Source organism: Sinohyriopsis cumingii, chromosome 3 (assembly GCF_028554795.1).
Source record: "Sinohyriopsis cumingii isolate HCF-2022 chromosome 3, ASM2855479v2, whole genome shotgun sequence".
NCBI classification, from domain to species: domain Eukaryota; kingdom Metazoa; phylum Mollusca; class Bivalvia; order Unionida; family Unionidae; genus Sinohyriopsis; species Sinohyriopsis cumingii.
The window spans coordinates 145427670-145448831 of NC_142963.1; the positions used below are offsets into that span (position 1 = coordinate 145427670).

Below are 21162 nucleotides of genomic sequence, written 5' to 3' on the forward strand. Positions count from 1 at the left end.
AATTTATGACCTCAGTGCATCCTGTCAGAATTTCTCGCCTTTTATTTATAATTTTCTGAGATCTGCAATTTCAAAGTAGAGATAGTAGTAGTAGGAGTAAAGTTTGATTGCTCTGACAGAAGTTGGAATGAAGGATTTGGCAGAATTCATGCACTTTTGCAAGTGATTGTCATTTTGTCATGAAACATTTTTTTAAAAAATGTTTGTTATATCTCTATTTTCTCAAGATTCCAGAAAAACAATGAAAATAGTTTTGTGCCACGTCTTTATCAATAACTTGATCAATAACTTGGCTTCATCTTTTTTCCACATAGCATTTTATCCTATCTGTAATTCAGGTAAGGATCATCAAATGTAACTAAAAGTACCCTGACTACAGCGGTAACATATTTAATTAGCATGTTAATACCACTACAAAGCCATGTGATTCTTGGACAATGGAAGTTGTAACTAAAACTCAAAGGAATTGTTTACTCAGTGGTATTAATTGATACTGGAATATAGTACAGTCAACTCCACTTATATGCATAGCCTCGGGACCAGACCCAAGCTATGCATATAAATGGAGTATGCATTGAAGCGGAATTCATATATATTTACAATTAAAAATGGGACCATACTTTAACTATGCACTTAAGCAATCTATGCAATTAAGGAATATGCATTTAAGTGGAGCGTACTGTACTGCACTTGAACTTGAGTAAGATCACAGGCATCAGGTAAGTGAAATATACAGATTGCAATCATCAAGACATTTCTCTCTCTCACTCTCAATTTTTGTTTGACCAAGAGGTGCATGACAGAAAATGTGATGGAATACCTGTCTTTGTCATATTTTTGGCTATTGATCTTCTAACTTGTCAGTTCTAATGTACATATATGTAATCAAATTTAAACAATGTATATTAACTAGTGCATGCTGCTTTAGCTCAATTCATCTGATGTACATTAATTTTTAATACTAACGATCATGTAATTGTTTAAAATACTTCTTAATATGGGGTCCTATATATTTTCATATATGATCTCTTCCCCAAAGTGAAATATTTTGTACACATTATTTTTCATAGTTATTGGAGAATTTTTGTCCTATGATAAAACAATTTGGATGACATAATCCATATATAAGTTGATTTGGAGTATAAGATGAAACTAAGATACTCTGGTAAAAAGGTATCGTCTTATAGACTGGCAAATACAGTAGTCAGAAGGTTGCTATACCTGATGTATACAACATTTGTGTTTTTCCTGGTGAATTTATGCAGATTTGTACATTTTTTTAACCAGTCATTATTTTCAGTGTGATAATAAGCAGTAACAATTGGCTTTCACCAATGTAATAGTACCCTCACATGTGCATAAATGCATAATCATTGGTTGTGCTAAGGTCACATTTTGAGATGTTCATTCTTTCAGTAGAGCAATCATCATGCTTCTACAGAGAGATGTGGGTAGAGTTTGGATGCTTAAGCATTTCCTCCTCCTCTTCCCAATTTTTATGATGTTAATGAGATATGGTAATGCATTTGACAGAGAAAGGAATTTTATTTAGTAAATTATGTTTCTCTGATCACATTGCCATCAATCCCTCTCACCCATTCCCCACAATTGTGAGCATGATCCTGTTACACTTTCACTCAAGCTTAAACTGTTAAACTGGTTATAGCTGGGATATAGGTGGCCACCAAGTGGGAACAAATGGAGTTGATCTGTTAGAGTTATTTCCCTTTGTCTGGAACAACATTTTTTTTAGGGAGGGCTAAAATCAGAGCTTGCATTTTTCCGTAGTGTTAATGTGATTGTGTAAGTATTTTCAGAGAAGCATAGTTTACTAAAAGATTTTCTTTCTCATTGACTTACTATATGTACTTGTCACTAGCCAGATCCAACTGCAAAAACAACATAGACCCTGATTAGCTATCTCCTAATGCATGGGCAGATCAGTGTCTGTGTTGTTTCTTCTGTTGACTAGTTCTAACAAACTGCCCACACCCAAAGTTGGGTCAGTGCAGATTGCAGATGGAACCAGCTTACAAGAAAGTATGTACTGTAGTACCCTTGTGGAATATGTGGACAGGGAAGAGGGTGTTTGTAGTGGTGAAAGAAATTTAGCAATTTATGACCTCAGTGCATCCTGTCAGAATTTCTCGCCTTTTATTTATAATTTTCTGAGATCTGCAATTTCAAAGTAGAGATAGTAGTAGTAGGAGTAAAGTTTGATTGCTCTGACAGAAGTTGGAATGAAGGATTTGGCAGAATTCATGCACTTTTGCAAGTGATTGTCATTTTGTCATGAAAAAAAATGTTTGTTATATCTCTATTTTCTCAAGATTCCAGAAAAACAATGAAAATAGTTTTGTGCCATACTGACTTGCCAGAGCAACTTTGATAGTCTCCTTCTATTGCTCTCATAAGAACTATACTGCCCTGTATAACTAATTCAATTGATCAAATAGTCTTGCTCAAGATTATTCAATATTCAAATGATATACATGTACATTTTTGCACACACTAATCCATGAGTGATTGCTTTAGACGGTGATAATGTTTTTCATTAACAGTGTCAGTTCAAGAGATGATGGTCACCAGTGGTTATATGGAGGCCAAGTTAGGCTCCGTCTTAAAGAATTTCCTTCAGAGTGATTGTGTACAGAGGGCTGGGTTGAAACTTCTGAACTTGCTGGGTAAGCATCATTTATTGCTTGGTCAGCAAAAATATGCATTTAGGAGTTTGAAAATCTTCATTCATTACGTTTTATTGTATGCTTCAATTGCACATTCATAAACTAAACTTGTGAATTTCTTAAATATCTTAGGACTTCATGATTAACTTTAAGATTTGGAATTGAGAATAGCTCAGTTATTTCTTTTGTTTGTGAACTTTTCACACAGAATTACAGTCTGAAAGTGTGTAATTCAAACTTACTAGCCACTAAAATTTGTAAACTTGTTAGAATACTGTAGTAACACAAATTCTTCCAGGGTGCCAATTTTTAAGAATTTGTTTGTTGACCTGAACCACAAAATTAAAGACCAAATAAAAAAATTATTCATATACATGTATGATGAAAACCACACTCCCCATCTTGTTGTTGTTGTTGTTTTGGGTTTTAATGCCATTTTTCAGCACATGATGGGCTATGCATGGCGACCAGTATTAATGGTGGAGGAAGAACCCGGGAAAACCCTGGGAAGAACCACCCCATCTTGTTACTATGATTTATTAATAGTGATCAACAGAACTGTTGATAAACCAATGCCATTACTGTAATCTAGTAACAAATCAATATATTAATTGGTTTATTTTATCCCTTTAAAAAAATAATTATAAAGAATTTTATATTGTTTCATTGCACTTATGTCTTTGTGACATCCAGTAGCTGTAATTTCTTAGAAGAAATGAGAAAAGCATAAGGTTTTCAAACATCAGTATTATTGAAAATGAAGGAAAGAATAATACTTGATACTAGCATATGAAAATTTGGTTTAATACTTATTTATATTGATCCTTCATTCAGGTGAAACTTTTGTCAAAAATTTTGAATCCTTGTGAAAGCACATTTTATTTTATGCATGTATGCTTCATTACAGAGAACAAATTACTAAAATATTAGAACTATTGCTTGAAGCACTATTAGTAATGAAACATTATGACTGTACACTAATTACAGCAGAGTACTGAAGCTCACTCATGACTGATTTTTGGACTGAATCAACATGATGTCATTCAAGCCTGCTGTTGTATACAAATGTTTTTCAAGAAAAAAATCCTGAAATTTTTGAATTATAGAAGTCCAGCTTTTTCAAAGCCATGGATAATTGCATACAATATTTTATAGTTTTGCCTGAACCACACTTGTCCATTCAGCATAAATTAGCTAAGTTGATTAGCTTTTAACTCATTAACCTCTATTGCTTCTTTAACTCGTCGTACCTTACCTTCCTAATCTCCTGAGTGCCACAATAACATGGCACAGTTTACCAAGCTTGTTTCCCAGGTGCTGAGGTCTGAGTGGCAGTATTAGTCTAGGCCTGTATCCCGCATGACGAGTTAAATTGGCACAAACCATTGTTTGATTTCAAGCCATTTCCTAATTATGCAGGCAGTTTAACCAGTAAAAGTTTAGCTTGATGAGACAAAATTGCCACTATCACTTAGCCAGCTTGAAGCAGCTGTTCCATTTTTTAGTGCCGTTTTCATGATATTTGTGCTTGTTGCCTGTTTTCATCTTCGTTATTGTGTTCATTGTGTATTGGCTGTTAAATTTGTATGTGTTTCTTCATCTCCTTGTTTTGGAAATGAGAACAATTAGACTTTTTCTCAGCTGTCTTGCTCCATTGCTTTTGAACAAACCGCCATCACATGATACTCGCCAGTCAACCCATTTATGCTACGATGGACCCTCATTAATTGCTTTAAATGATCACTCCTTGGCTCTCCACACTACATTATGCTCTAGACTAAACAAACTGGGACTACATTCATCATTACCTAAATGTAAACAGAAGCGAAAAACGAAACGTCCTTTCAGAGCTGGCCGGCGTAGAACAGGAAGAAGAATCACAGTTATCTCCCTTATTTCGGCACAACCATTTTAAAAAAATTTGATCATTAATTTAGATAACCAAATTCAAATCCCTATTAATTCGTCAACCTTTGTGTCAACTATCCAAGAAATACCTCTGCGCATTGCATTATTCAATGCCCAGTCAGTAGGACCACCAGAAAAGCGCACAGAAACAGCTAATTTTATCAACGACCAAAATGTTGACATATTTTTCCTGACAGAAACATGGCTAAAAACATCAGGCGATGATCCAAAGTGTGCGGATCTAACACCCACTGGTTACTCCATCAAGTCGCTCCCCTGTAATTCTCGTGGAGGTGGAATTGCTCTCATCACAAAGAACTCCATGATAAAACGTCTTAACTACACCACAACATTCAATTTCGACCACACATCGTTTGAATTAGTCCAAACCACACTCACACTGTAGCAAAGGTCAGTCCAATTTTTCTGCCTATTCCGCCCTCCTCCTAGTAGAAAAAACAAGCTGGCTGACTCTCTTTTTGGAGCAGTTTCCGAATCTCCTGGACTATGGCAGTTCGATAGGTGGCAACCTGATTATTCTTGGAGATTTCAACTTTCACTTTCACTGTCCCAGAAAATCAAATACATCAGAACTCATAGATTCCATTAATGTTTTCAACCTGAAACAGTCAGTTAACCAACCCACCCATAAACATGGTCACATTTTAGACTGGATTCTTCATAGACCTGATGAGGACATTTTACGGTCCTCCCCGGTATCCCATGACCTTGCATCAGATCACCTCTGCATTATATGCCATCTTGACGTATCAGTCCCTAGCCCTCTACCTTTATCTGCTATTAAGAGAAACCTCCATATGATAAATAGAACCAAACTAATGCATGACATCCAAGCTAACCTAACAACTTGCTAACCTCCTACCGCAGAACAACTTGATAACCGTCTGCGTTCATTGCTTGACAAACGTTCCCCAGCTACCAAGTGCAGAGTATCAATTCAAAAGTGTTCTCCATGGTATAGCAGTGTTAGGGACCAGCTTCGCACTGCTAAAAGAGACCGCCATAAAGCTGAGAGGCTCTGGCTTTCCACCAGACTCACTATTCATAAGCAAATCTATGAAGTCGCTAAGAAGAATGTCACAAATATAGTCCATGCAGTGAAATCAGCCCACTACACTACTAAGGTCATGGAAAGTTCCAGCTGCAAAGAGCTCTTTGAGATTACTAACAAGCTAATGTCAAGGAACAAATCACCACCACTTCCAACTACCTTCTCTCCAGTTGTCCTTCCAGATGATGTTTGCAAATTTCTTCTGTGACAAAGTACAAACCATTAGAGATAAGCTTGACACCACAATTTCAATTGACTCGTCATCACCATACATTTGGGATACAGAATTTGAGCAGCAACCACCAGTAGCATTTGAACCTGTCTCTATGGATTTTGTACGTACAATCCTGATGAAGAGTGCACCAAAGTCATGTGAACTTGATCCAATTCCAACATCACTGCTGCTTGAGTGCTTAGATCCAGTATTGCTTTCACTAATTGATGTTATTAATACCTCTCTCTCATCCAGAGAATTCCCATCATTTTTCAAAACTGCGATTGTAAAGCCTCTGCTAAAGAAACCAACACTAGACCATAACGATTTAAAGAACTACCACCCAGTTTCTAATCTCCCATTCATATAAAAAAATCTTAGAAAAAGTTGTTCTATCCCGGCTTGTATCTCATCTAAATTCAAACAGATTTTTTAGCAATGTACAATCTGCATATCGCCCTTACCACAGTACTGAAACTGCTCTTCTAAAAGTAGTTAATGATGTTCTCTCTGCATTGGAGAGCGGAAAGATTACAGTCCTCCCCCTCCTTGATTTGTCTGCAGCATTTGACACAATAGACCATGATATATTACTTCACCATCTCCAGCATGTATTTGGCATTCATGATACAGCCTTACTGTGGTTCAAGTCCTACTTGGTCAACAGGACACAAATAGTATCTGCAAATGGAATACACTCCAGCCCAGTTGATGTATGTTGTGGTGTTCCACAGGGGTCTGTTCTTGGTCCTGTTCTCTTCATTCTGTACACTCAGCCACTCTCGAGTGTCATAGATCATCATCCAGTGTCTCACCAATTGTATGCTGATGACACCCGAATATACAAATCTAGCCACCCAACTGAAGTTAATGCTACCATCCAGGGTGTAGAGAGGTGCATTTCTGATGTGAAATCATGGATGACATGTAACAAGCTGCAGATAAATGATGATAAAACTGAGGCCATTCTGATTACAACACAAAGACTTTCTCATTCACATCCTTTACCTCAAACAATAAATATCAGCAATGCCAACATTAAATTCACACAATCTGTACAAAACCTAAGTGTTACTCTGGACAGTACTCTCACATTGCACCAACATGTCATGAACATATGCAAGGCTGCATATCTTGAGCTGAGATGCATCAGCTCAGTTTGCAAATATCTTTCGGTTAATGCCACTAAAACACTTCTCTGTTCATTAGTACTTTCAAGACTGGACTATTGTAACTCAATTCTGTCTGGTTCATCTCAATATCTACTCCAGAAACTTCAAAAAGTTCAAAACACAGCTGCTCGGATCATACTTAGAGTACCACGATCAGAGCACACATCCCTGCTGCTCTGTACCCTACACTGGCTATCCATTCGATCCAGAATCAAACATAATTTGTTCTCTGTGCTATGTTTCACTGTCAGACTCTAGTCCAACATACCTATCTGACCTTACCCATGTGTATACACCAGCAAGATACTTACGCTCCACTTCTGACAATCGTATACTCATTATTCCCACTATGCAAACTAAGTCATATGGACAGCGTTCTTTTGCATACCAAGGCCCAGCAACATGGAATGAATTGCCCACTGAACTTAGACACAAAGACACAGTGATCACATTCAAGAGGGCTCTCAAAACTCACTTTTTCGACTGCAAGAACAAACTTAAAGATCTAATAATGTTTCCTACCTGAAATATTCTCAGCATGTTTTTTATTTTTTTTAATGTTTTTTTTCTTCTTTCTAATTTCACTGTGTTTGTTTTTGTATTAATATTATTATGTTTTTTATCTTATAGGTGTTGTCTAATGCTGTAAAGCACTTAGAGCTTCTAAAGATTAGGTGCTATACAAAGTCCTCATTATTATTATTATTACATAGAATGACCATTGCTGAAAAAATTAAGAAATTTGACTTGATAATGGCAAAAATAGTGGAAATATTTAGATTAGAAAATGATTAAAGTTACGAGAATCAGCTGCTGGGAGTAGACTTTTACTTGACAGACTCTGACGGAGTATTCACACAAGGTTAAATTTTGCAAGAAATATGACAAGTGGAATTTCTGTATACATAAAATAGAATGAATTTCATGTGTTAATAGTGTTAGTTATTCAGTGTGAATTCATAATAGATTTTATGGATTATTCATGGCAAGAAAAACAGATTGGTAAGAAAATCATTTATTTTTATCTTGATGCACGAATTTTATTTCTGCATGTAGCATGAAATTTATACCATTATGTACCTACTTTTATTGAGAACTGCTGTGCCAAATTTTAGCTGAATTAAAGGAAGATAAATAAGAAAATAACATTTATTGCAAATGAAATCTGTAAAAATCTGCAAGCCAGGTGCTCTCAGCAAATTTCAGGTATACAGGCACTGGTAAGGCTAACACTGTTTTAGGTGATATCTCTGCAAGTATGCTGTAGGGGAAATGCCCAGCTGTTTGGTTAATGAGTTAAGGCCCATTAAATGCAGTACACTGATCTTCTTTGTAGCCTTTATTTATTGTAAAAACTAGTGGTTGAAGGTCATTCATGAGGCAGGCTCAGGCAAGGAGTGCTTTCATTTTTTTTCAATTTAATTCACATTATATGCACTTTGATGAGCTCAGATCACATCAAATGTTTTCAATGCTTCCTAACTGTATTGAGCAAGGGGCAGCAGGTCACTTGTTTAATTCACATGTGGAGTGAATGGATTATCCAGATTTATGTTTTAGACAGTATTTTAAGGAAGAGATCATATACAGTGGAGCCTCGTTAATCCGGACTCCGTTTATCTGGAAACCTCGCTATCCAGACATAATTCAATGGGAACGGAATTCCTAAACATTAATTTGCTCCGTTAATCAAGAAATCCGCGTTCCGGATCCGGAAATCAAAATCGGGGACCAAAGTGTAAAATTACATTAAAACTTGTCTCGATGATCTGGAAATAATCTGTCCAAAAATAAGAAAATTCGAAAAATCGTATGTGAAAATACAGTCAGAAGAATAATACATAAAACACGGTAGTCAAGCCCATGAGAATCTATGGCCATTATCAATAACTAAGCAGCGTGACCATATTGTAACCAGCGATTGTATAAACAATGTCTGTTTTAGCTAGTCGCCAACGGGGGTGTTAATAATTAAATAAACACATTGGGATCAAATCGTCCACGCTTTTTGACATAACATATGGTAAATAAATTAAAAGTGTCATTAAACCTCTTTGTTGTTTACCAATTGTATGTAACAATCACAGTTTATTGTGTGCTGTGCAAATACAGTTGACATTTTTAAGCTGTGGACAGTATAGAGCTTTATTTTTGAATAAAATGGGGACGTCAGTCATTAGTGACTGTAAAATACGACTTATAAAAATGACTGCATTTTATTAGTTTACCATTGCGCATTTAACTGGGAGATAACAGTTTGTATTCGTTGTACTTTTTACATATATTATGGCGACACCATCAAGCAAACGCAGACGAGTAGAGATACCAGCCAGCATAAAAAAGAAGATTTGCCAGCACAAAGAAGATCACCCAAAAGCTACAATTCAAGATATATGCCAGCATATTATAGATTACTATTCCTTAGACATTGGCAAATTGACAGTAGTGGACATTATAAAAAACAAGGACAAATGGTTGTCCGTACCTGCCGACTCAGCAGACCTAACCCGCGCTCGCCATGCCAAATATCAACAAGTCGATGATGCCGTATTCATGTGGTTCTCAGACATATCGGCCCACCACACCGCCATCAATATACAGTACATTACTTTTAAAGCTAGCATATACATGTACATATATACGGTGTGATGATATCGTAAAATAAAAAATGTGCATGATTCAATTATCCGGAAAGCTCGTTAATCCAGACATATTCGCTGGGAACGAATGTGTCCGGATTAACGAGGCTCCACTGTACATGCATTTTAAGGAAAAGATCATATACATGTATTTTAAGGAAGAGATCATATGCATGTATTTTAAGGAAGAGATCATATACATGCATTTTAAGGAAGAGACCATATACATGCATTTGAAGGAAGAGATCATCTACATGCAATTGAAGGAAGAGACCATATACATGCATTTGAAGGAAGAGACCATATACATGCATTTGAAGGAAGAGATCATATACATGCATTTGAAGGAAGTGATCATATACATGCATTTGAAGGAAGAGACCATATAGATGCATTTGTAGGAAGAGACCATATACATGCATTTGAAGGAAGAGACCATATACATGCATTTTAAGGAAGAGATCATATACATGCATTTTAAGGAAGAGACCATATACATGCATTTGAAGGAAGTGATCATATACATGCATTTGAAGGAAGAGATCATATACATGCATTTTAAGGAAGAGATCATATACATGCATTTGAAGGAAGAGATCATATACATGCATTTGAAGGAAGAGATCATATACATGCATTTGAAGGAAGAGATCATATACATGCATTTTAAGGAAGAGACCATATAGATGCATTTGAAGGAAGAGATCATATACATGCATTTTAAGGAAGAGATCATATACATGCATTTTAAGGAAGAGACCATATACATGCATTTTAAGGAAGAGATCATATACATGCATTTTGAAGGAAGAGATCATATACATGCATTTGAAGGAAGTGATCATATACATGCATTTGAAGGAAGAGACCATATAGATGCATTTGTAGGAAGAGACCATATACATGCATTTGAAGGAAGAGACCATATACATGCATTTTAAGGAAGAGATCATATACATGCATTTTAAGGAAGAGACCATATACATGCATTTGAAGGAAGTGATCATATACATGCATTTGAAGGAAGAGATCATATACATGCATTTTAAGGAAGAGATCATATACATGCATTTGAAGGAAGAGATCATATACATGCATTTGAAGGAAGAGATCATATACATGCATTTGAAGGAAGAGATCATATACATGCATTTTAAGGAAGAGACCATATAGATGCATTTGAAGGAAGAGATCATATACATGCATTTTAAGGAAGAGATCATATACATGCATTTTAAGGAAGAGACCATATACATGCATTTTAAGGAAGAGATCATATACATGCATTTTGAAGGAAGAGATCATATACATGCATTTGAAGGAAGTGATCATATACATGCATTTGAAGGAAGAGACCATATAGATGCATTTGTAGGAAGAGACCATATACATGCATTTGAAGGAAGAGACCATATACATGCATTTTAAGGAAGAGATCATATACATGCATTTTAAGGAAGAGACCATATACATGCATTTGAAGGAAGTGATCATATACATGCATTTGAAGGAAGAGATCATATACATGCATTTTAAGGAAGAGATCATATACATGCATTTGAAGGAAGAGATCATATACATGCATTTGAAGGAAGAGATCATATACATGCATTTGAAGGAAGAGATCATATACATGCATTTGAAGGAAGAGACCATATACATGCATTTTAAGGAAGAGATCATATACATTTGAAGGAAGAGACCATATACATGCATTTAAAGGAAGAGATCATATACATGCATTTTAAGGAAAAGATCATATACATGCATTTGAAGGAAGAGATCATATACATTTGAAGGAAGAGACCATATACATGCATTTTAAGGAAGAGATCATATACATTTGAAGGAAGAGACCATATACATGCATTTTAAAGAAGAGATCATATACATGCATTTTAAGGAAAAGATCATATACATGCATTTGAAGGAAGAGATCATATACATGCATTTTAATATCCAATTAGCTTAGTGTTTATGGCTGTGTCGGCTTTCTTTGCTGTATAAGATCTTGACAGATATTTGATTTGTGCTTATACAGGTGAAAGAATCGCTGTTTGTTGTCGGCATATTTTTGTTCTTTTTTATTCTTCTTTTGGGTATTTGTAGAAGTTAATATCTGAAATTAAATGATTACAAATATGCATAATTTGACAGGCAAAACCACAAAGTGAAGTACACATAAAAATGTCTTTTTGTTTTATAAAATAACAAAAATTAAGACCCACAAAGATAAATTATACTACAGTATTTCAGAAATTTTGCCATGAAAATAAGGAAATATGGAAGAGACATATTTTTACTTCTAAATGTTACTATTATGGTTGGGTATTGAATTGAAAATCGTATTACAGTATATTGTAGTACTGAATTAGATATTGCATCATAACATTGGTATATTGATATAGAAGAAACAGCAGTCCTGCAGACAATAGTAAAATAATTCAGATGAAGACTAACAAGAATAAATGATGACAAATGCTAAATGTTTGGGTTTTGGAAAGACTTGTTGCGCTTTGAATCATTTGTAGGTCAACCAGAAAACCTAATGCTAGCACATTGTATGTTGCTCCTTTACATAATTCAAATCATGCCTTAGGATTCCATAAGGTTGTACACAAAGGAGTGGGGGGGTTTACTGTCCTTGCAGTCTTGTATAGATTACTCAGGTACCCATTGTCGTACTTAGACATGTTTGAAGAAATTTTTACAAAATCAATGATAATTTTCTTCAAAGTGCTTATTCATTTACATTGAAGTAATGGAAACGTCTCAGTGATGATGATGATTCATCAGTATGGATTGTCATTGCCTTTATTTCCAATAGGCCTGTTAGAAAGGGTATAAAGTTGGCAAAATATTGCTGATATTAATTTTATAAAATTAAGAGAGTTTCAAATGGTGTTTTCTTCATGTATTATGTTAATAGTATGCTATATTGATATTCTGAAAATTGTTATTTTGTGGTTGGTACAGCTTTGAAAAATCCTTGAATTTTAGTGTTTGCCTTGAAAACTCATGGAATATCAAAATTGTTTTTTTTGTTGAAAAAATCATTGAATTTTTCCTAAAAACTTCCTTAATTTATCTGAAGGAATACAAGATGTTGAAACTTAACAAAATATATCACTTTATTAAGAAATGTTCTTATTTATATATTGTTCAGATTGAATGAATCTATAAAATGGGATACAAATTTGGTGGATCAAATGACATGCAACACACAGCACAACAAATAAAGCATGGAGAATGTTAAATTTCCATAACAAAAAACCCTCAAAACATTTTGGAAGTCCTTGAAAACGTTTTGGAAGACCTTGAAAACTTTTGGAAGTCCTTAAAATTTTCTTTAGCAAGGGCTGTGTGAACCATGCATGTATATTTATATCACCAAGTAGTTACCACAATATACAGTGTGTCCCTGCTATAGCACGCTCCATTATTCGGATATAACACAGTCAGGGTGTGGCTCCAGAAATTTCATATACATGCAGTTTTCTTGTACACGAAAAAAAATCTTTCTTTAAAGTACGAAAAAAATGTGAAAAGTTTCCTTTCTGCAGGGAAAACGTTTATGCTTATGAACACTACCAACAGTGGCTTAAAAAGCAAACTAACTTTTACCGACTTGGGACGTACTGAAAAGTAAATGTGCTTCGTCATTCGTTACATTATTGTGTTAGGTTTTTCCACTGAATTCAGACCAATATGATTTGTGACAAAATTATTGAATATTTTAAATCTGTGTGTGTGCATATTTTCAATGGAATCACTTGTATTGTGGATTCATTGTATATGATGAGATTAGAGGGTGAGTACACGGGGTTTATACTCTATTCATACTGTACATTAGACATGTATGTATAAACAGTATTCATGTATATGTGCCAATTCGTGGTTCTCTAAATAAACTAAACTGTTATATATGCCTTCTCTGTTTTCACTACAGGTGTATTTCTCATTTAATATACATCAGTTTAAGATGGTAAATGTGCTGATCAAGCACGTATTTTACTGCCCGCATTTATTACATACCCCCACCGCAATTGTTTGGGGTACATGCATCATTTTCTTAGCTAACTGACCTGGTTGCTTCTAACATGGTTCAGCCAATAACACTGTTGGGTTCTATGGCTCCCAACTACCATGTTATAGCAGGGTCACACCGTACCAATATTTTATATTATCTCACACCATTGGTTAACATCTTTGAGAAATTTGTTCATCTTATTGCTTAAGTAAGAGAAATTTTGTTTTTGCAGTTTATTTTACAATTAGAAGCATCCATATTGTAGGGACTTTACAATTAGAAGCATCCATATTGTAGGGACTTTACAATTAGAAGCATCCATATTGTAGGGACTTTACTGATTTTGTTTATTATTTTTGTTTCAGTTGATCCAGTCTTACAAAAATCGCTGGAACTTGGAACCAAGACTAATGATATTGCCTGTAATTTTTTAAACATCATCAATGCAGCCATGTATAATAACAGAGAAAAGAAAGATATTGTGGTATGCATACATTTTGTTCCAATGGTTTGTTAGATATCCAGATCCCCCAAAGAATGAAATCAGACTGTTCTTAGTAGACTTTTATTCACATTTGATTGTATGAATGAAATAAGGGAAAATGCAATTTATACATGACAGGAACGAACTTGCTGATTATTCCCTTACATTTGTTTATACAAAATTATGGATGGTTTTACTTTATTTTTGTGTAAGTGGCAAGGCTGTGAATTCTCCCCATGGTCATTTTTGAGATTGTCAAAATTTTTAGGAGAATTTTTTTTTTTTGTTGAGGTTGGGGGACTAGGCTGTTGATCGACACAGATGACAATGACATTATGATTCGTAAGTAATTTGGACATCTGGTAGAAAATGACCAAAATATCCAATTGCAATTATTAACCAGTCACCAAGCATGTTTAGTAATATTTCACTAATCAATGTTTTTGCATTCATTTTCTTGAGAAAGGAAAAGAATCCTAAAATGATGGTGACTGAAGAAACTTTCATGTGTTAAAACACTTTAAAAAATGAGTATTTTAAAGAAAAATGAGGATTCAGGAGAGAAGGAAATTTACAAAGATGCGAAGAATAAATTTTCCTTCAGATAGTTTGAACATTGTGTTGAATTGAATATCTTGTGGATCCATCAACAAAGTCAGAACAGTGAATATGGTAGAGGTTGGGTGCTCTGAGCATCATTGGCTCCTATTACTTATTCTCAAAATGTTAATGTAATTGGGGAATGTACTCAAAGTAGAAAGCATATTGTTTAGTAAATTGTTTTTCTCCAAGAGTATTTGCCGGATGTCCCCTCCCTGCAAATGTAATGTTGAGGTATTGCTCATGTTAAGACAGAGTAAACAACAACAGCCATAAAGACATCATAATTATGTGATTACTGTATTTGAGAGTTAGTTGAGCTTCTTTCTGATGTTTTTGTGATTGGGTAAGTATTCTAAATAATTTACTAAAAATATAGTTTTTTCCTTTGTTCAGCTGTGAAAGAATCCTTGTTTGCAGCCACTGTTTAATGACTTTGTGCCTCATTATTCTATTTTATACACCTGTCTTAGATTGTGCATTTTATGCTGTTCTCGTGTTTATGCATCCAACTGTTGAGATGGTTTGTCCAACTGATAACTTTGTAAGGGTTGGTGAGATTTCATGAACTTTGTCCAAGGATATATTACGACTAGATAGAGAGGGGTATACCATAACCTTGCTCCCTGCCTTAAGGTCAAGGTCAGACAAGGGAAAATGTAACTCTGTGATTCATCCACTTCTAAAGAGTACATCTTTTGAAACACTATGATAATTTAATGAAACTGTGCCCATGTAATGCAAGACATAGCCATGACATCATCAGTAATTATTTAACTTGTTTCCTTGTCCAGAGTAAAATTTTGAACCAATAAAAGTAACTATATGTCATGTATAATGAGTCACATATCACAGCCATGCAACCAGTCATGAGGTCAAGATCACAGCAAGGAAAAAGCGACCTGTATCCATGTCCACTATAGCTGTATATTTTAATGAAATTTTTTCCAGTTGTATATCATGATTAGACAGTGAGTCATATATACCATAGCCACACCCCCATCCTCAAGGTCATGGCATTAGAAAATATTTTATCCTTGCACAGGTATAGCTTTTTAATTAATGAAGATATTTGAATAAAACATAAATCTATTATTTATCTTGACTCAAGAGTTTTTTAAAAATATTTTGATATTTTGCCCACAAGGTTAAGGTCACAACCAAGGATACTGTTAGTGATTTGTGTCTGCATCTGGGTTGTCACTTTTTAAGCCCTACAGGTATTTTGATAAAACTATACCCAGGTCCACACCTTATCATACAGTAGTCAAGTCCCTTGTTCAAAGTCAAGGTCATTAGTTGGGTAAAGGTCACAAGATGGACATATCATGTGCCATTTGTTTTCCTTTCAGATACTTGGATGTGAAGTGGCATCAAAAATTCTAGAAATCCATCCCATGGCACATATTTGGATTGGGGATGCAACTGAAGAGAAACAGTAAGTCTTTAGCTTGAAAGAATATAAATAAACTAACTGAACTATATTCACACATACACACATACATGCACACACACAGAGTTAAAGATAGATTATCTGGGTCCCAGTTGCTGGATCAGATGTTGCTTAAAATTTGTACATATCTATAAATAGAACTGATTGGCTGATTACTGTGCCAAAATATAATAGAGTACAAGAAATCAGAACGAAACACAAACAAATTTAATCTCATACAGTTATAATTACAATGATATTTTGAATATCTAAATTATCTTTTTGAAAGTAAAAATGAATGTAATAGGAGAGGGTGTAGGAGAAAGTGAGAGTCAAAGATAGAAAGTTCATTCTTACATACAATTGTCACAAAGTGAGTGCTTCTGTGACAATATGTAATTAAGTAAAATTTGTCATATACAAATCATAAGCTAATTAAGTATAATTAAAGACTCTGTAATCTGTTGTCCAAGCCTACATAATTAACTGTCTCTAAAGAATCATTTGTACACAATTGTTGCTAAGTTAGTGCCATTGAGACTGTATGTAATTTACCATACATGATTATCAAGGATAATTAAAAACTGAGTAACAGTCCATTCAAAGGCATTCTGTTGTCCAAGCCTGGACAGTGACATAAAGGGTGATAAAAGTTATTCATCTACTGGCACAGGTGCGAATAGAATCCATATCAGTCAAATTTACCTTGACATTTGTGTTCACAAGACCACAATGATTTTTGGTTTTATTTGGTATTAAGCCATTTTTCAGCACATAATCAACTATACATGGTTGTCAGTATGCTTGATGTAGGAAGATTTGGGAAGACCCCAGAAAGAAGAGAACCCATAGGAAACTACTTGTAAGCTTTCTCAGATACCCATGTTGGCAGAGCTAGAGACTTGAGCCCATGCAGACAGAGTGAGATTTGAGTGATCTGTATAAATACTTTAGACCACTTTTCCACTTTGAGACTTGAGACCATGCAGACAAAGGTGAGATCTAAGTGATCTGTATAAATACTTTAGACCACTTTTCCACTTTGGGCCCCCATGTAAAAGAACCATCTATTACTCTTTGACCAAAATAGGATAGTCTGGACAACATACATTTTCTGGCATCCTGATTTTCATTCCACTCAAAGGGGCAGGTCTATAATTGACAGCTAATATTTCCAGTGAAGTTGTATGATGGAGTTTTATTTGATAAGGTCACCAAATCAGTCTTGAAGGATGGTAATAAAAGTTTACTTGTTGGTGCTAGTATCTGATTAGACTGTACATATTTGGTTCTAAAGGGAAGATGTGCTGACACACTGATATAGTTAAAATCCAAGTGGTGAGGAACTGCTGTGATGTCTTTAATACACACCGCTGGTGAAGTCTTTCAGTTATAGGGTTTTCACTAATTCCAGGAGATAAAGTTTCAAACCATATTTGTCTTTTACTTTGTTGTAGTAGAACTTTTATTAGTAGGGAAAATATAAATTACCAAACAGGTTTAGTCAGCTTGTATTAGTTGTCCAACAAATGTATAAGTTAGAACTAGTCACCTTTGAATGAAGCTTTGTAGATAACACTAGATAAACTAAACCTGTTGAATTTTACTTTGTTTATGTGTTTATTTGGTAATTTAATGTATTAAAATATTGAAAGTAATTTGATCTAAAGATATTTAGGACATCCTATGACTGATGTTCGGTTGCTCAAAACTTTGTTCAGCTCAAAATCTTTGATCTGTGGGATATGTCCAGCAAATACAGTAATTTCAGGATCTCTGATGCATATTTCAATGATATGCACTTTGTAACTTGTGGAGCATCAAAATTCACAGCGGTAAAATCCATTGTATGCTGTCAGAAATATTGACACTCGTTAAACCATGTTTTTCTCTGTGAGGTTGTGCACAGAGAATGACATTTTTAGCTATTTTTTTGACAAGATTTCTCAGAGTGTCATTGAATGGGGTGGTTATTAATTGTTCTATTCAGTCACAAAGATCTCTTTTATCAGTTCTGCTGATGTGATGCCAATCAGGCTCAATTTACAATCATAAAGTCACCATTAGCAGCCTGTGAAGTCAGTCAAGCTCAAGTTACAGTTGTAAAGTCACCATTAACAATCTCAGATCTGCAAATGTTAGTGTAATCTCAAAATTAATCACTAAATATTATTAATCTGTATTCACCACAGAAAAAGAAGGAAAAAGGAAAAAGAAAATATTGGATTATTCATCTGTTGATAGATGTTCTCCAGCTATGGACATATTTTGGAAGCATATGTTGCAGCATACAGCACAATTTAATGGTGGCATAATGCAAAAATCTAAAATTGAATGCATTGATTCTTTAACACTAAACAGACAAGTGGCTTTGTTTATATGACTACAGAAGATATTATTTCCTTATTTCTAGTCTTCACTAATTCTACATTCAGCTATTTCTTTTACTTGTCTTGTAGAGTGCAAATACACATCCTGTGTGTAGGAGCCATGCTGATGTACTTGAAATCCCCTGAGGTTTTCAGTGCTACATGTGAAGCCATCTACTGGTTGGCTGCAGATAATGGTACATGTAACTACACACCATCTCTTGTTGGCTCGGATCATTTTATTGAAACCTTTTTAACTGTTGTCTGAATATGATGAAATAAGTTATAAAGATATACATTGTCCCTTATTTACAATGCTTTTCATGTGAGCTACAAGAATGAAGGTCCTTATAAGTGAGGCTGCCTAATAATGAGGTATGTCCAAACAAGTTTATGCAATAACATTACATAAAACACAAAGTTATTACATGATGTGAAACCACATATTAATTGTTTCTCATCAGCTAAGAGATACACTTGAGTGATATAAGTCAAATCGGTATTACTTAAGTGAAATTAATTAAGTAACAATATTTAAAGAAAATATACTTCTTTTGTTTAGATCCATTGTCACTGAATGTTTATGAATGTTTAAGAATGTGAAAATTCTTAGTTACGTCTAAAAAATTTAGGTCATCAGAGTTCAAGTTGGATTAAATGGATTTCTGTTGGAAAGTTTTTGTTTTCATTAGCCTTATACTGTACAGTCACAAATATCCATATATATATATATATATATATATATATATATATATATATATATATATATATATATATATATATGGCATTGTGTTAAACCTTTTACTGTACAGTCTCCAATATCCATGTATCATATATTTGGCATCATGTTAAACATTTTACTATACAATCACAAATATCCATTTATCATATATATGTTTGTCATCCTGTTAAACCTTATACTGTACAATTACATATTTCCATACATCACATAATTATATATTTGGCATTGTTAAACCTTATATTGTAGCCACAAATTCCAATATACCACATATTTATTTGGCATTTTATGAAACTATATACTCTACAGTCACAAATTTCTGTATAGCACATACATGCATGTCTGTGTGTTTTTGTTTGTGCATGTGTCCCCATTAATTCAAAACCTTAATGATTCCAGATCGGCTGTGTAAGAGTATCATGGCTCGGAACATCCATATAGCTGTTCTCTCTGGTTTGAGGCAACACAGGAAGGTGTCATCAGCTGTGGAGTCAGGTTGTCGAGTGCTAAGAGGCCTCTGCATATTCAAGTAGGTCCTCAGAATATTGACGTAGTACTCAGAATATTTACATGGGTCCTCTTCATATTCAAGTAGGCCTTTAGGATATTTACATAGGTCCTCTGCATATTCAAGTGGCCCTCAGAATATTTACATTGGTACTCAGAATATTTACATAGATCCTCTGCATATTCAAGTAGGTTCTTAGAATATTTACATTGGTACTCAGAATATTTACATAGGTCCTCTGCATATTCAAGTGGCCCTCAGAATATTTACATTGGTACTTAGAATATTTACATAGATCCTCTGCATATTCAAGTAGGTCCTTAGAATATTTACATTGGTACTCAGAATATTTACATAGGTCCTCTGCATATTCAAGTGGCCCTCAGAATATTTACATTGGTACTTAGAATATTTATATAGGTTTTCTGCATATTCATGTGGCCCTCAGAATATTTAATAAGTCCTCTGCATATTCAAGTAGGTCCTTAGAATATTTACATTGGTACTCAGAATATTTACATAGGTCCTCTGCATATTCAAGTGGCCCTCAGAATATTTACATTGGTACTCAGAATATTTACATAGATCCTCTGCTTATAGGTCCTTAGAATATTTACATTGGTACTCAGAATATTTACATAGGTCCTCTGCATATTCAAGTGGCCCTCAGAATATTTACATTGGTACTTAGAATATTTACATAGATCCTCTGCATATTCAAGTAGGTCCTTAGAATATTTACATTGGTACTCAGAATATTTACATAGGTCCTCTGCATATTCAAGTGGCCCTCAGAATATTTACATTGGTACTTAGAATATTTATATATTTATATAGGTTTTCTGCATATTCATGTGGCCCTCAGAATATTTAATAAGTCCTCTGCATATTCAAGTAGGTCCTTAGAATATTTACATTGGTACTCAGAATATTTACATAGGTCCTCTGCATATTCAAGTAGGTCCTTAGAATATTTACATTGGTACTCAGAATATTTACATAGGTCCTCTGCATATTCAAGTGGCCCTCAGACTATTTACATAAGTCCTCTGCATATTCAAGTAGGTCCTCTGAATATTTACATCAGTCCTGAGAATATATAGATCTTCAAAATATCTACATAGGTCCTGAGAATATACAGGTCCTCAAAATATAAATAGGTCCTCAGAATATATAGGTCCTTGGAATATTAACATTGGTCAAATTATAATTGAAAATATAATGTCTTCAGACTATTTCAGCAAATTTTTCACTAGATGATATTCTTTCTGTACTTTTATCTATAGGCATATAACCTTTACAATTTAATTG

At 34.5% G+C, this 21162-nt stretch overlaps 1 protein-coding gene across 6 annotated transcripts in view; it reads left to right on the forward strand.

Moving 5' to 3' along the window:
- Nucleotides 1-21162, forward strand: part of LOC149804074 (leucine-rich repeat serine/threonine-protein kinase 2-like) — a 327016-nt gene that overhangs the window by 49500 nt on the left and 256354 nt on the right. For all 6 annotated transcript variants that reach the window (XM_089953980.1, XM_089953981.1, XM_089953986.1 and 3 more), the window contains exons 9-13: nt 2562-2684; nt 14085-14203; nt 16156-16241; nt 18695-18801; nt 19743-19872. In XM_089953980.1, coding sequence (XP_089810106.1) covers nt 2562-2684; nt 14085-14203; nt 16156-16241; nt 18695-18801; nt 19743-19872 — 565 coding nt within the window. The remainder of the gene's footprint in view (nt 1-2561; nt 2685-14084; nt 14204-16155; nt 16242-18694; nt 18802-19742; nt 19873-21162) is intronic.